The sequence below is a fragment of the Lissotriton helveticus genome, chromosome 10 (genome assembly GCF_964261635.1).
Source record: "Lissotriton helveticus chromosome 10, aLisHel1.1, whole genome shotgun sequence".
In the NCBI taxonomy this organism is placed as follows: Eukaryota; Metazoa; Chordata; class Amphibia; order Caudata; family Salamandridae; genus Lissotriton; species Lissotriton helveticus.
In genome coordinates, this window is record NC_136071.1 from 418,275,415 (window position 1) to 418,292,734 (window position 17,320).

Consider the following 17,320-nt stretch of genomic DNA (forward strand, 5'->3'; position numbering starts at 1 on the left):
AGATCATAACTATGAACAAGTCAGGCCAGCGCTGGCATACGTACAAATGCTGGCGTCACCAGTGGTGTGTTTTGGGGTTGCAAGTTACTTAATATGAGCAATCAGGCGTAGGAATAGGCTATCATTGAACCATAGTGCGGACTCCGTTTTAAACAAAGTTATTTAGTGATTCTTTTATTTTAACCTTGTGTGACAATGGTTAAGTTTTGATTAGGCTAACTTTTTATTTTAGATATTTATTTAAATTCCCAGGACCTTTATTACTTAGGATTGCGTGGGGAGACTATTACGATACATGATGTTTTAGGGCAAATGTTGTAAAAATGTCATAATCAGATTGAGTTATGCTATGTATTTATGCGTTGTGCTCTGAAACGTTATGCTTTGTGTCATGCACTTTGATGGTTTTAATTTAACCAAATAAAGTTATGTTTGACTTTGACTTTGAGTACTACGTAGCATCCAAAATGCGTCGGTATTGATAAAAGTAGTCAGTTCTCGATTCATGAATTTTTCAAGGACTTTTGCCGGCTAGGGCAACCAGGAAATCAGGCAGTAGTTACTGGTGTTCGGATAGTCCAAGCAGCTTTTAGGTCTCGCCTAGCGTATTGCGTAAGCAATCGCTATGAGGGAGATATAGAGAGCTGCTCCAGGAAAACTTACCAAGAAGGCTTTTGAATGCGGATTATGGACAGTGCATGTGCTTCGTGCGCGCGCTCGCCATTTGCTCCCCCGCCCCCCCCATCCGACTTGAAAGGAAGCCGCTCGCACACCAACATTCCACCATTTGTCTGTGCCTCGCATCACTTCACAGGCTCCCACCCCATCAGATTACATAGGTATGCGCTTCCCCGCCCCCCCGCCACAGCAATGCAGAGAGCTTGTTTACTTTTGCATTTCGCCTGAGGCAATGTTTTTCTTTCAGTTACAGCTCCCACGCCATATGCATCACTCCCGGGCACCCTTACAGCGTGCGCGCTTATGCGCTGCTTCTCTCGCTTCTAGTCTGCAAGCTCGCCGGTACACGATCGGCCATTGTGGGGCATCTGCCTCCTCGACTTCCGGAGTCTGGGCACTGCTGAAGTCTTAGACGGAAGGAAATTGGTGTATTTGAAAAACCCAGAGGTACAGTTTGAGCACTAATACAATAGCCTCTCACACCACAAAGTCACCTCACAAACTGCACGAAATCCAGACCGCAATTCGTTGCTGTCTTCATTACCAGGCGGGGGGGGGGGTACGGGGGAGAAAGCCACCTCGAGGTTACTCTAAAATGGAGCGAACACACTGTTTATCTTTTCCATGGTTTTGGGAAACGCTCCGTTTAAATGATCACTTTGAGCCCTGTGATCTGGTCCCACGAGGGCTCCGGCGATATTGTTATTGCAGGTGGCATAATGAAGGACATCCTATTTACCTCCACATCTGGCCTGTAAGTCCATAATGCACACCGTGCCCATCGCTTCGTGCTGGTATCTGTTTCTGTCAGCCTACGCGCATTTCCGGATCTTTCCTGCTCGTGTGGCTAACTAACACATTTCCGCAACCACAAAAGGAAATATTTCTGCTCATGGCAACATACAAGTTTAGCGTGAATAAATCTGGAATCCAAAATACTATTTTGTATTTTTCTCTCAAAAAAGTTATCTTTACAGGTGCGATGGATGCCTTTGCTGCTCTCGCGCGGTAATGCTGATAGAATTCCTCCTCCAATAGCGCCAACACTGGAGACCTTTTTTTTTTTTTCTCGCTGGTTGGCTTCACGCAAAAATGCTCTCTGCAGGTGGTCATCGCCCGGTTGGATTGCACTGTGGCAAGGTCCAGCCAATCACCAGAGCAGACCGCTGCGGGGATCCCTTCCACTCCCGATTAGTAATCCCTTCAAAAGTCTTATGCTGATACCGCAATAGTTTCACAAGCTATTCTGCTAATTGTCATGCTGCCTATTGGAGAGGTTCGCGCTATGCAAAGATCATAAACACATGCATATAAACATTTGTTTCTTACTGAATAACTGCTGGCATATTCAGAGGGAGTCATTTCATGAAAATACTTGGTTCGCACAGAGGCAGGATGGGGGTTACTTCTTTACACGAGTGCGTGACGACGACTGTCCCGTCACCAGTCTTGTCGCTCTAGGAAATGTGTTAGAACAGGTTCCGACTGTTTGCATCTTGTACCCTGTGCTAACCAAGCTCACTCACTCCACACACACAACCCCCCAAACACACTCCCCCACACACACACATCACACACAACCACCCACACACACAACCCCCCACACACACAATCCCCAACACACACAACCCCCCAAACACACAACCCCCCAAACACACAACCCCACACACACATCCCCACACACACATCCCCACACACACACAAATCCACACACAACCCCACACAGACACAACCCCACACACAGACACCCCCCACACACAGACACAACCCCACACACACACCCACACAGACACTCCCCCCACACACACTCCCCCCCACACACACTCCCCCCAACACACACAACCCCCAACACACACAACCCTCAACACACACAACCCCCAACACACAACCCCCAACACACAACCCCACACACACACAACCCCACACACACACAACCCCACACACACACAACCCCACAGACACACCCCACACACACAATCCCACACAGACACACCCCACACCCCCCACACACACAACCCCTACACACACACCCCCACACACACAACCCCTCCACACACACACAACCCCCCACACAACCCCCACATACAACCTCCACACACACACAAATACACACACACAAACACACACACTACACACACACAACCCCCCACACACACAACCCCCCACACACACAACCCCCCAAACACACAACCCCACACACACATCTCCACCCACACACATCTCCACACACACATCCCCACACACACATCCACACACACACACACAAATCCACACACAACCCCACACAGACCCAACCCCACACACAGACACAGCCCCCACACACAGACACTCCCTCCACACACACAACCCCCAACACACAAACCTCAAAACACAAAACCCCGCACACACACAACCCCACAGACAACCCCGCACACACACAACCCCACAGACAACCCCACACACACACAACCCCACAGACAACCCCACACACACACAACCCCACAGACAACCCCACACACACACAACCCCACAGACAACCCCACACACACAACCCCACAGACAATCCCACACACAGACACACCCCACACCCCCCCCACACACACATACCACACACACAACCCCTCCACCCCCACACACACACACAACCCCTCCACACACACAACCCCCCCCACACAACCCCCACATACAACCTCCACACACACAACCTCCACACACACAACCTCCACACACACAACCTCCACACACACAACCTCCACACACACAACCTCCACACACACAACCACACAACCACACACACAAACACACACACACACAACCACACACAAACACACACACTACACACAAACACACACACTACACACACTACACACACACACTACACACACTACACACACACACTACACACACACACACTACACACACACAACCCCAAGCACAACCCACACACAACCATAAACACACGCCCGCACTCTATCTATCTATCTCCCGCACTCTTTCTATCGCCCGCACTCTTTCTATCGCCCGCACTCTTTCTATCGCCCGCACTCTTTCTATCGCCCGCACTCTTTCTATCGCCCGCACTCTTTCTATCGCCCGCACTCTTTCTATCGCCCGCACTCTTTCTATCGCCCGCACTCTTTCTATCGCCCCCACTCTTTCTATAGCCCCCACTCTTTCTATAGCCCCCACTCTTTCTATAGCCCCCACTCTTTCTATAGCCCGCACTCTTTCTATAGCCCGCACTCTTTCTATAGCCCGCACTCTTTCTATAGCCCGCACTCTTTCTATAGCCTGCACTCTATCTATCTGTCTGTCTATCTGTCTATTGCCCACACTCTAACAATCTATCGCCCTGACTCTATCTCTCTATCGCCCTGACTATCTCTCTAGCGCCCTGACTCTATCTCTCTATCGCCCTCACTATCTGTCTATCTATCTATCTATCTATCTATCTATCTATCTATCTATCGCACTCACTTTATCTATCACATCACCACAGCATCACTCAGGGGCACCACAGCATCACTATGCGCTACCACAGCATCACTGAACGCCACAGCATCACTTGTCGCCACCACAACATCACTCAGATCCACCACAGCATCAATATGTGCAACCATTCAACAACAAGTGGTTCAAATAAGTTCTCTCAATGTTTCAAGGTTTATTACAAATGTCACAAAAGGATTTTCACTTCTGTTCTTGGATTTTCGGCACAATAAAATACACTGAACATAATCGGTAAGTAATGGGCGGGCTAAGGACCCCTTTATGGAGTTTATTTTTGAAGAAACAACAAATCGTCTCAAGCAACAGCACATACAAGGTCTCAGGCAGACCTAAAAACAAAATAAAACGTAACTAACCCTTCAATTCCACACTGATCTCATCTTCTGTTTAAAGGTGATTTACAAAGGGCTTTCCTCTGGTTGGAGTGATCGAGGTTGCAGCAGCCTGAAGCAACGTCTTCTGTTGCCCAGTTCCATACCTCATGATGATTTGTTATACTGAAACTGACTTTGTGAAACCCATCCCTTTTGAGGGATTGAGTAGTGAAAAGGACACACTGATAGAGCTATGTCGTGCAAACTGCATTTTGTTGCCATCGTATTCGAAGACCTAGTCATTTGCCCTAATTTTATAACTTGTCCTAAGAATAAGCCACAGGTGAATAATCTCATCACTTTTTTTTTTAGTCATGGGAGATTTCAAACTGAAAACAGAGGTTGGATATCCTTGTCAACAAAGCTAGTAGGAAGTGTAACCATCCACTGAATAATGTCTTTAAAAGCATATTTAGGCTCCGTTACTTGGTGAACGTGCCAAGTTCAAGAGTATAGAAATATGCAATTTCCAAAATAGTTATCTAAACATGACGAATCTTCCATTTTGAGTGAATAACATGACACAGACCTTCCTTCTGCCCCCGTTTTAAAAGCCATGGGTGCTGATGCAGATGTTGCCAGCTTCCTAGAAATAGTCCAAGGTGCTGTGTAATCTACAAATAGGTGAATATATGGACCTTGTGAAACCATAACTCTTACCAATGACATAACATCCACCAAGTCATCCAGAAAACAATCAAGAGTGAACATATCCTTCATCTTGCAAATATCAACACTAGCTACACCCTGCCATGGATCTACGATGTGGCAAAAAAACAAACGCATGTGGAGTTGAGATGGGCATCTTCAACTTCATCCGTATCCCCTCTAAAATCATATCTGCCATAAAAATCAGACAACACTTAAACTTGAGCTGGAGTCAACAAACAAAAAGTGACTTTGCCCTCTCACAATCTGCACCCTAAATTGCATCACAAAGTATTTTAAACAACAATGTATTTTCTTGTTTCTCAACCCAAGGGTCCCACAGCTCTTAAGGGTAAACATGACCAGCCCACTTTTTGCTTCTCCGAAAAACAGTAGACATTCAAGGTTATGCTGACATAATTTGCAATTGCGACTTTCATGAACGCCTTCAACCAAAGCATGTAACCCTTCTTGACATTACCTTCTTGTACATTTCTCAACTTTTAAAATCCGATTGTCTTTCACTCATTTTCAGAACAAAAACTAGAGTTTGGTAAAGGAAACCAGGAGTAAAGCGTTGTCTTCAGATAGAGATATTGCATAGTTCTAGAGAGGATTCAGTCCTTCTTTGGGGCACCCATAGCAAAATATAGGTGGTTTTGACTCCTCCCCAGCACACAGGACAATCAAGAGTGTGTAGTGATGCTTTCCCATATGACATGTTTGCGAGTCACACAATGTGCACTTTCCTTTTTAGGTCTCGCCTACGCAGCGCGCATGCGCTGCTTGGGAGGAGACCTTTAGGAATCGATTCGCTTCTTCTGCCAAAAACATGCACGCTTTGCATTGCTTTCAATGGCAGCACGTACACGTTTGGCGATTTCCTTCGGGAGCAAGCTTTGAAACCATCTGTTTGTAATGAACTTTCAAACAGATGGTGCCCCTGCTCGCTCCCGCAAGGGAAACACTGTGTGCGCTCTCGGCCGCACTCCCCCCACCCCTCCCACTTGTTATCCCACAGGCTACACCGAGAGAGTTTTTTCCCCTCGTTTTCATGGTTTGATTTTGCTTGAGAGAAAGCGTCACTCTTAGTCGTTGAAATGTCACTCATAATAACACTGATATCATGAAAATGTCACACGTAGAATCTGAAACCTTAGCAGCCGTGTCCCTCCCCATAGTCTCAAAAGTAACCGGGATGCATTATCCTTTACAAAAGCACACACTGTCAAACAGCTTATTTATGTGCCCAAAATTACAGCCCTGACACTATGGAGATGCAACTACCGTTATTCAGGATGCACGCTTAGTCGGTGGTATCAGATGCAACTTAACTTTTGGTTTAGTTTCCCACAAGTACGACTAGTGGGCCATACCAATGCAAGCATACAGTGGGGGACACGGCCAGACAGCGAAACATTGGGTATGTTCATTTATGTCATTGAAATGCAACGGCAATGCTGTATTATAACCACACAAGTCACAGATGGGAGGTAACACATTTTATGTGCGCTTTGCATGGAGCTCCATTCTGGCTTCGCTACATAATTCCTAACCCAGGAGCAGCTGTAATTAGTACGATTTGCCTCCAAGCTTCGACTTGCTTGGGGCTGCGCTTCTGTACGCGCGCCGAAGCAGAAAGTGCTGAGCTTGGATATTGGGATGCTATCCAAGAAGAAGCGTCAGTCGGACACTCAGCGTGACCAGTGGGTGCTTATTGGGCAAGGTAAAGCGCCTACATTTGTGCTCTAGGAATACTCAGTGACCCTACTGTCAATGATTTTGACCCCTCCTCGTTACCGTACATTGATTTTTCCCAAATGTATAGGCTAGCTTTCAAGTGTAACATTTGGTCTCTCCCGTACTTTTGCAGCATAAACACTGTCCAGTTGAAACCACAATTGGGATTTGGCAGCCCTGTTAGGAGAGTCTTCGGTGAGATCATGAACTGAACTCAACTTAGATACATAAAAGTCAATAGGCACATTAGGGGTATGCCAGGGCAGGATTATAAAGGTTTATATAGTGCAAGGAGTGCCGAAAATTTGCACTGAGGTAATCAGTGCTTAATTTGTGAAAACGAAGGTCCCGGGGTCCGCATCAGGAGGCCGCTGCAGCTCGCACTACCCATTGGCTGTGCCAGCACTGCATAATAACACACCACGAATGTAAAACTACACTCAATACAATATACATACACTACACATAACACTCAGTACCACATAATTGCACATCACATAATTACACTATACTCAATGCAACATCAATACACTACACATAATACCACTCAGTACCACATATAACACTTTTTATTACAACTTTTCTACATAAAACATATCAGCCACAATACTCTACAACATAGCCAACACTTCTAAATAAACACATAAGGTCCCAAAAGCGAGGCCTATTGGCTATGCCAATGCTTGTTAAGAAAGTGACTGTCATCTCATCTGGGCTGCAAAGGACTATCAGTGGGGGGAGCTAAGTGATTATAGTTCCAAGGTAGGCCTTCTTCTCTGCTGCCTGCTTGGGAGAGCAGCTTACTGGTTTATCTTTTACTTTTCTTACAGACCTGCCAGTCCCCTATACCTGGGTCCTTCACCCACCCACGTAGGGCATGGGTGCTGTGTGAGTGTTTGCAATACTTGCATATACAGAATACATGTAGGATGCAAATGCTACCAGCGGCTATGGCCAAATGGGCTCCATTGCGTAAGAGGCACACTTTGGTGGTATCTAGGACGTAGGCTAGGAGGAGACCGCAGACAGCATTTTAGTGGGTCACACAGAAGAGTGATGTTAGTGTTAATGAAAGAGTAAAAGGGCCCCTTTGAATCTACAGAGTTTCCCCTGCTGCTACCAAGCCCATTATTCTAAGGGAGGCACGAGCTCGCACTAGGTTAACAAATAGTTAAGTGTGGTAGCCTCATTTGCTTTTGTTCTCTTATTCTGAGTTTCTATTGAGACACAACTCCCAGCTTATCTCTTCCCAACCCCACCTCCTATCTCACACTTGTAACAGAGACCATGGCTGACCCAGCCTTTGTGGAAATTGCAATAGTGCAGAACTGGCCAGAATCCGTGACAGAACTGATCTGAACAGCTGGAATACACACAATCTGTCTGCAAGTGGACTATAAAGTTGGGAGCAAAATATTCAGCCAGTGTGCCACGATATTCGGACCAGAAGCCTGGGATCCACATTAGCAGCAACAAGAAGATCCCTTTGAGATTCTGACTACCAACTCCCCATGCTAAGTTTGAGACCAGTAACTTGGAAAAGATTCGACTACCCTGCTAGGAGAGGCTGTCTCCAGCCACCATCATGGGAGAGAAGGGTCTGACAGCTTAGGATATGCATTGGAGGTGCCCTGAATGAAGAAGACACTGCTCTGAAGAAGCAAGACAATGAGGAGCTTAGGCAAAGCAGTGTCACTACTGCACCACAAATATGCACCCCAAAGATATGCTGCAAGTAAGTTTCGAAAGCCTAGACAGGTGGTCATTGACCTCTGTGACTAGGTGTGTTGTGAAATATCCCAGGACATGATATCCATTCCATAATCTAGTGCCAAGAAGTGCTGAAGAACTAACAAAAACATAAAAACATGACTGCCAGACACGGTCAGACTGACAAAAAACTTCAAGTTTCAAGAGAAGATAAAGATTATCAGAGATTTCCCTTTGCACGGCCAAGGGACAATGTACCTTACCAGCAAAGTATGTCCCTTAGTATACTGTGTGTACTGATCTCATTAGTGACCTGAGATATCAGCCACCTGTTAAATTGTGTACGGTGACATTCATTGTGCGTGTTAGCATTAAAGTACTTTTTTTGTCCTTCAAAACCAAAGTACTGGTGGGACAGCGTTTTATTGCAAGTCAGCTGGTGTCTGGAATGTTCTGAATACTTAACCCCACACTACCGCCCAGAGTAAGCCTTTGACTATTCAACTTTGCTACACTACAAGTCAAGTACTAAAGGGGTGTACTTGGTGATCAGTGTTGGGCTCAATAGAATGGTTAGGACTCAGGACACCACTGGTGAAATGCTCCAATTCACCGAATCTGAGCCCAGTAATCTCTGGTTGCCCAGTACTCCTGGAATACTCCTCACACACGGTCATGCCTTTTATTTTATGAAGGGGGGAGGGAGGCTCATCTGGGTTGCGTTGTGCAAAGGAAAAAGCAAATTATAAATCCTTCCACAAAATACTATCAAGTGAAGAGCATCAGGGATGGAGGTCAGGAGAAGAGACGGGACAGATGTAGGAAATGAATGTCAATTAGCGGCTCTCCAGAAAGATGATGACAGAGTATATGCCTATACAGTGGCTGGAAAGGACAGCTGAAAGGGACATTTGCCCCAGCCCTCCTTAACCCACTTACCTTAATGGCAATTTTCTGATCAGCCTGTGGCAAGTGAGCAGCAATAAACCATTCTCCTGGTGCTGGGTTGGTAACATTCACAAAGGTATTGTTGTGCAGGTTGCTGGTGAGATTGAGAGTTATGCTGTAAGGAGGGCGGACGGTGGTGTTTTTTGAAAACTCACTTCCCATCGGGTTTATCACTGGAGGCGCACCATAGCGAAAATGCCTGGAAGACCAAAGGACAAGATTTTGATTTGCTAATCCAGCAGCAGAAGTCCGCCAGAAACCCACAAATAAGGCACACTTTAAACTCTCTTTTTTAAACAAGGTAGGATCACAAATGGCGCCACAAAACACATGTACATGCTTAAGAGTCATAACAAAAGAAAGATGCATTGGCAAAGCCAACAGGTCTGACTTTAATCTGCCAAAGCTGAGGGGGGGAACAAGAAGTGTGCTTCAACGTCAAAATACTATTTTGCCAGGACTGCTAAAAGTCCTTGCATTAGTCCTGTGTGAATCCTCTGAACATCAATAGACTTTAACTTAATGAAGAGTTGTGTTTAGGATAGTTTTGAATAATACAAATTGGCTCCTTCAGCTTACTTAAGGAACTATGGGTAACACAACTTCATTTAATGAAATCCCCAGTGGTCGTGACAAGGGCATTTTAAGGGTTGGTGTTGTGGGGGTGCCACAAGAGTGTTGCATAGTGACACTAGACTGCAGCTGGCTGCTACGATCTCTGTGGAGCTCCCAGACATGGGAGAATTCAGCGGCATGGATGGGGAGACTCCAGGGCTGTGTACTGCCACTTTCCTAGAACATGGACCAGCGGTGCCAGTTGATGGGCTAGGGGTGACTCCCAGAGAGGGGAGGATGGAACATCTTTAAAATTGCCATCTCCGGATGAAAATGTGTGTGTGGGCGGGGGGGGGGGGGGGGGGGGGGGGGGTGTGCAGCTCTCACCACCTTCTGGGTATAAATGGTAGTCGGCCTGTAAATCCTTACACATGTTTTCCTAGGTGCCGTCTATCCCAGCTTACCTGAGCCTGTATCGTATGCTAATGGGGGCCACTTTGCTGCAGGGGGTGAGGATGTTGGGAGGCAGTTGACAAGACCATCGATGCAGATTGTTCCTGCGTAGAATGGGAGGAGCGAGCTGGGGTGTGTGTGATGGTGCACAAGTTAAGCAGGCAGAGCTACTGGGGGGCTGCAGCATGTAAATCCTACACACATTTTCCTAGATGCGGTCTATCCCAGCTTACCTGAGCCTGTGTTGTATGCTGCCCCGTGGTGGAGTACATAGTTGGAAGATAGTTGCATTTATATTAGACCCACAGACTAATGAAGCCTATCTGACACAGGTTCTGTTCCCGCCGACCCCTAATAACTACCCCAGTTTACTCCCAAAGTTAGCAGTTCACAATCTTAGCCCGTAGTACCGAAGCAGGTGTGAGCCAAAAGGGAACGCACCCGCTCCACGAAGCATTGCACTGTACCTATAAACATATGTGGGGACAGACATAAGTCCATAACCAAGGAAATGCTAACCCAGTCATGTTACTGAAAGCATACTGACAAAGCAAATGGAATTAACAAGTATGTAGCAACGAAAATGTAATTACGACAAATGCTGATCATTCATGTACTGTGTGAAAAGCTATCGCAAATCTGAAAACCTAGTTGTTAACAAATACATACATGCTCATTCTCTATACCAGAAATTTGCCAAACTGTATGTGAAATGTTAAAACCCAATAAACACATTTAAACAAAATAAATCTGACACAGCTTCTGTGTCAGGGGCAGAACCTAAGTCACAGTGACTACCGAGAACATAATTATCTGGAAACCAACACGTAGACATCAGCATAGAAGCACACAACATCATATTTAATGAATACCTACAGCTGCCCGTGGATGCACCTCCGCTGCCGCCCTAACATGATACCATTAGTGAATCAAGATATAAGTCAGTAGTCATGTGCACCCTAGATGTGGCCTATATTTTGGTACAGATAGAACAAAGTTATAGTCAACTGAGGTTTTTGTACAGCACACACCTTGCAATTATATACTACAATGTGCTCTTCAATGTGATGGTAAAGGAAAATGAGGCACAGATGAATAATTTAATTAGCGTGGATCACAAAATTTGATAATATATGGAAGCCAGCATTCATCCCAGTTATTTAATTAAACGCAGAGGTCGGAAGATAGGCCAACAGTCGGGGTCTGAAGACGGTCTCAAAGCACAATGGTTTCGGCCGTCAATTTATACTTTATATGAAGCATCATAAAACGATTTATGAATTCCTTCGGTGACAGAAGTTTGGACCTAGTCAAAGGGTCACATATCGGGGTGTAATAAGAAGCGCTGCTGGGCCTCGATCTTGGGTGGACATAATACAGAGCCTCTGGGTACGTGTTCAGATGTTCGCCATGAGGAGCGTGTGATAACTTAGTGTAATGTGCATGCTGTGTTCTGAATGGCTGTTTGTTCCTAACGTATAGTAGCATCTAACTTTATGGTGATTTGGGAATGCGCACCCCTTCGGCAAAACATGGTTTACTGGGGTCAATCTTTGGAGACCATTGTAGTGTTGCTGCGAATCGAGCTGTCAAATAGTTGCTTCAGGCCTAGGTCACAGGGCCTGCCTAACCACATATTTCTGACTCAGGGTTGAGGGGGAGGTCACATTTGGTGAATTCCACAACAGAAATGCAAGGTTGTTTTTATACGTACATTTATTATGGGCCACATCAACATCATATTTTCCAATATTAACATTTCCCCCCATTTGAATTTTCAACTACATCATTTACCACGTACTTCATGATAGTCACATTATTTGAGGTTCAATGCGTATCTGTTGTGCCTATTACTAATTCCCTAGTTACTTGCATTCTAACTAATTTGGGGAATGTGTTATTAAAGCAGGAAACCCCCAATTGTAGGAAACCACACAAAACCAGTACAACCATGAAAGTCTGGAGCAGTGACAGGCACATTCTGGTCACCCATCGGGGGAACCATGAAATTTTTTTTTTTAAAAACACATTGGAAAAAAAAAACGGAAAACCAATCCTGCCCCTGGACACCTCCCTCCATCTTCATGTCATCTTGTAGTGCTTGGATGACTAGAGCAGTGCCCTGTTGATGTAGTTTCCAGCGATCAAAGTACAGCAGGATGCATTGATCTTGGCGCCCACACCACCCTCCATCGCGATCATCCAATCCAACACATATCAATGTTGCATCACCATAAGGCAAATGGTTCTTAGTTCTTACTTGATAGTGTTTAGGCTTAGCGAAGTACTGTTGATCATCTTCAGCATTTCTCACCTGGTTATTTGTAACCAGCATGTGTTCGCTTTTGTTTGCAAGGTGAAGAAGGGTATGGACCCTCCTGCGTTTACTTGAGTTTCAAAAAACTGTCTAAATTCTTCTGGAATGTCCAGCCAAAGTAATCAGCAGTTTTCTTGATCCTGGTGCAATAGAATTGTTTTCTTCTGTAGTGGATGATGGAGCAGCTTGGACAGATGTTCTCCAGGGATGACTAGGTTTGTGGTGTGTATGGCTACAAGGATGCGAAGGTCCCGCCATCCGGGAATTAGTTGGCTGTAGGCAAACTCGCCTCACTGCTAGTAGGTATCCTTCAACACGAAGATGTCCCATTGCAGATCTGATACGAGCAGTATTGCTCCACAATTGTCACTGGTGCCAAGTGGGATTGTTCTTTTGCCTCTAAACCACAAAGAACACATTTTACGTTTCTGTACAATTCGGGGACTGACCCTTTCCTTCTTGCCACGTGTACCGATCTATCTCATTGTCCCAGCTTTACAAAAATGGGGTACCTATGTTGGCATTCAACCCTTCCCTTCCAGACTCATTTCCCCTTGTATCATAGAGGTGAATGGACCTGCACTAGAACTCCATGTCGGGGGTCTACTTTTTATTAAAGAATACTTACCCATGAAGGGCCATCCTGGGATGACAGACAGAGGCGGGAGAGGGCAAAGTTGTGCAATGGCGCGCTGGTCTTGCTACCGCCAAGAACCTCATCTCTGGAAACTCTTGGGGCCAAACAGTGCTCTACCTTAAGGTGCCTTGCCTGTGCATCCTGTCTAACTCGGTTTGAATGTCGGTAGGCTAAGTGATAAGGTGTAATGCTGTGGGGTTGGTTTCATACCAGGTGATGTTTGCCACTACTCTAAGGCGTTCTACTCCACTGGGTTGCTTCTTGGCCCTAATCCTACATAGATACAGGTTGATGAGATATTTCGCTTTTTCGGGGAGTATTTAATGTGATAGGTAAAGTCTGTCTGGGACCACAGCGTGGGGTATCAGTGAGCAGACATAGCATGACCTAGCTAACGTCTAGGCACCCATGGCAGTCAAGTGTTGGTACCATGTTTTGTGCAAGAGTACACTATGTAGTGCGTGTGGAATACTAGTGTTTCGTTCAATGTAAGTGAGGTGGGATAGATCCCTAGGCAAGCCCTGTAGAAATGTTGATAGGCTTCACAGACTAAGCAAATTTCTCGCTGCGGATGGATGCAGACACACGCATGCTAAGCAGGTGAAATACAAAGGTACAATAATACATTTGGAACATTGCAGGTCTTGGGATGGTGTCTGGAGGGGTCATCTGCAGCTTTATTGTGTCTTTGCTTGGCACGGTGTAAAGAGTCTGCTGTCAAGAAATGGTCAGCAAAAAATAGTCTGTAGTCTTTTTGACTTGTACCATGGGGTCTCGTTGGGACTTCGGAGGTTGCTGGTGAAGAGAGGTGGCGGGCCACAGTAAAGATGGTGCACATAGGGCTTGATTGCAGACCTGTTGAATTAGAGCTGGGGTTGGACCTCTACCCACTGACAAGCAACTCCAGCTGCTTTGAAAGGACATGATCAGTTGAGCAGACATTGGTGCAGACATTGGTTGTTTTAGAAGTACTGGGGGAGACGAGGAGGAAAGAAATCTTACTTGCAATGGGAGTCAGTTGCGCTGCTGAGACTGGTTGTGCTGAGAAATAAACTGAGATGGCTGACTGCCCTAGTGAATCTCTGTAGGAGAGTAGGATCTGCTTCTTATAGTTACCCCCACTTTTTGCTGATGTTTCACTGTTTTTCGACTTTAGTCTGGCTGGGACCCTGCTATCCAGGGTCCAGCCTAGCTGCTTCCTTTCTAAAATGATTGCATGAACTTTAGGTACAACACAGATTGGATTCTGGGGTACCCTTATAAGTCCCTATTATATGGTATCCTATATACCTAGGGCATAGGTACCCCAGAGGCCTTTCAGGGGCTGCATGTATTATGCCACCCCTGAGAGACCACTCAAAATGACACAACAGGTCTGCTACAGCAGCCCGTGTAAGGTTCTGTATTTACCCCTTACTTAGATATAGGTTTCCTATATCTACCTTATCTACCTTATATCATTACACATATAAACCGATCAATCACCCCTATGGCAGGCCATATCAATCCTGAAGGCAAGGTGCTGGGTTTCGTGTGAGAGGGTGCCCATGCATGAGCAGGGCCCCTCTGCAGCCTTCACAATCTGTTATCCGGGGTTGTTCTGTGATGCAGCCAAACCATATACTCTTAAGTGCATTATAACCTCGCAGTAAATGCTATCTTTGGGATAATACCATTAATTTCAGGTCGAACAAATTTGAGAAAGACGTTAAGGCTTTCAAAATAGATTCGGTGTATCCGTACCTCAAGGAGGATTACTATACCCAAACAGAATCCCGACGAGCGTTATCACAATACCAAGGGAGGTCGAAAAATAGATTTCTAACTTTTTCAGAGAGTTCATCCTCAGATTCAACCAACGACTCAGACCCCAGGGAGGGACCTTCTAAAAGAAATCCTTTTTTAGAGAAAGGCGAAGGCAGAGGAAGAGTCAGATTCAAACCGCAGCCCCAACCATGGGAGATGCGAACACGCAGAACTCAATACAAAACATAAATCCGACCTCCATTGTGAACATATCAAATAAAGATTTGACCCAACACGAAAAATCTGTCTTGGAATTAGGACTTAAATTTGTGCCAACAGCTAACACCGACCTGACACATCTAAAAATTGAAGCATTAGAATTCTGTCGTAAACTAAGATTAAAGGCATTTTTCCACAACAGAGAGGATACTAGAGTCACTGAACCCTCCAATCTATCCAACAAATCTACGTTTGTTCCTCCAACGTACACCATTCCAAAGGAAATATTAGCCTTTGAACAGATCGTTCTTTGCTCCATCACACAATTAAGTAAACAAAAAGTGTTCCTCAAGAGGAACATCAGTAGAGATCAAGAAATGGCTTTGAATAATTTACGCAATGATGACTCCATAGTGTTAAAACCTGCTGACAAAGGGGGTGCACTGGTGGTCTGGGACAGAGACAAATACATCGCTGAAGCCAACAGCCAAATCAAGAATACCGATTGGTATCGAGAAGTTAAGGAAGACCCAACTCCACAAATAAAAGCTGAGATTCAGACAAAACTTACAGAGGGCCGTGAGAAGGGGATACTTGGAATAAAGGAGTTTCAATATTTGGACAAAAAAAGTCCACGTATTCCTGTGATTTATTTTCTACCGAAAATTCATAAGAGCTTGACTGAACCACCCGGAAGGCCTATAGTCTCCGGGTGTGATTCAGTACTAGAACCACTAGCTAAGTATGTGGATTTTTTCCTAAAACCCTTTTTACCTGAAGTGAAATCATACCTCAAAGATACAAGGGACTTCATCAATAAAGTTGAAGGGACCCCATTTGACGGTACCCAAGAATTGATGGTATCCTTTGACGTCACCTCTTTATACACCCAAATCCCCCAACAGGAGGGACTTGAAGCAATAGAATATTACCTCGATACACGACCCCGACCACACAGAGTCCCCACGGACTTCATTATTGACTTGGCGAGAATAGCACTCACAAGGAACTATTTCCGGTTCTTGGACACGTTCTACGTGCAGGTGAAGGGCACCGCCATGGGGTGTCCTTATGCCCCAGAAATGGCGGTGCTCTTCATGGCCCTGTATGAGGAGCGCTTCATTTACCGGAACAATCCATTTCAACAAAATATAACCAAATGGTATCGTTTCATTGATGATATCTGGTGCCAATGGACAGGGTCTGAAGAAATGTTGGCCCAATTCCAGCAGTGGCTCAACACCAGACACCCAGATATAAAATTCACAATGACATGTAGCAGAACGTTACTTACTTTCCTGGACGTGGTGGTTTTTCCCGATGAAAATGAATTGACAACTACCCTACATCGTAAAGACACAGATAAGAACACAATCTTGCATTATGCAAGTTACCACCCAAAAAGTCTCAAATCCAATTTGCCGTACGGACAAATGTTGAGAATCCGACGGAATTGTTCAAGGAAGGAAGATTTCCTGACCCATTCCCAAATACTAAGTGACCAACTACAACAGAGAGGTTATCCTCCCAAATTGTTGAAACACTCAACCACACGAGCATGGCACACCCCCCGAGAGGAATTATTGACAACCAACAAAGACATTAAGCCTCTCGAAAGACCGGTATGTGTTACCACATTTGGGCCATACACTAATAAGTTGAAGTCCATTATCTTAAAGAACTGGCACCTAATTCAGAACTCAGAGGTTCCAATGGAGAAGCCATTGTTTGCCTTAAAGAAAAATAAAAGCATTGGACAGCATGTTGTAAGAGCGGATTTGGGAGTCAGCCAGGCCAAAACGGACT

At 45.4% G+C, this 17,320-nt stretch overlaps 1 protein-coding gene across 1 annotated transcript in view; it reads right to left on the reverse strand.

Annotated features, from left to right (window-relative positions):
• Nucleotides 1-17,320, reverse strand: part of PGAP6 (post-GPI attachment to proteins 6) — a 500,899-nt gene that overhangs the window by 301,082 nt on the left and 182,497 nt on the right. The window contains exon 3 of the mRNA XM_078662901.1: nucleotides 9,579-9,786. Coding sequence (XP_078519027.1) covers nucleotides 9,579-9,786 — 208 coding nt within the window. The remainder of the gene's footprint in view (nucleotides 1-9,578; nucleotides 9,787-17,320) is intronic.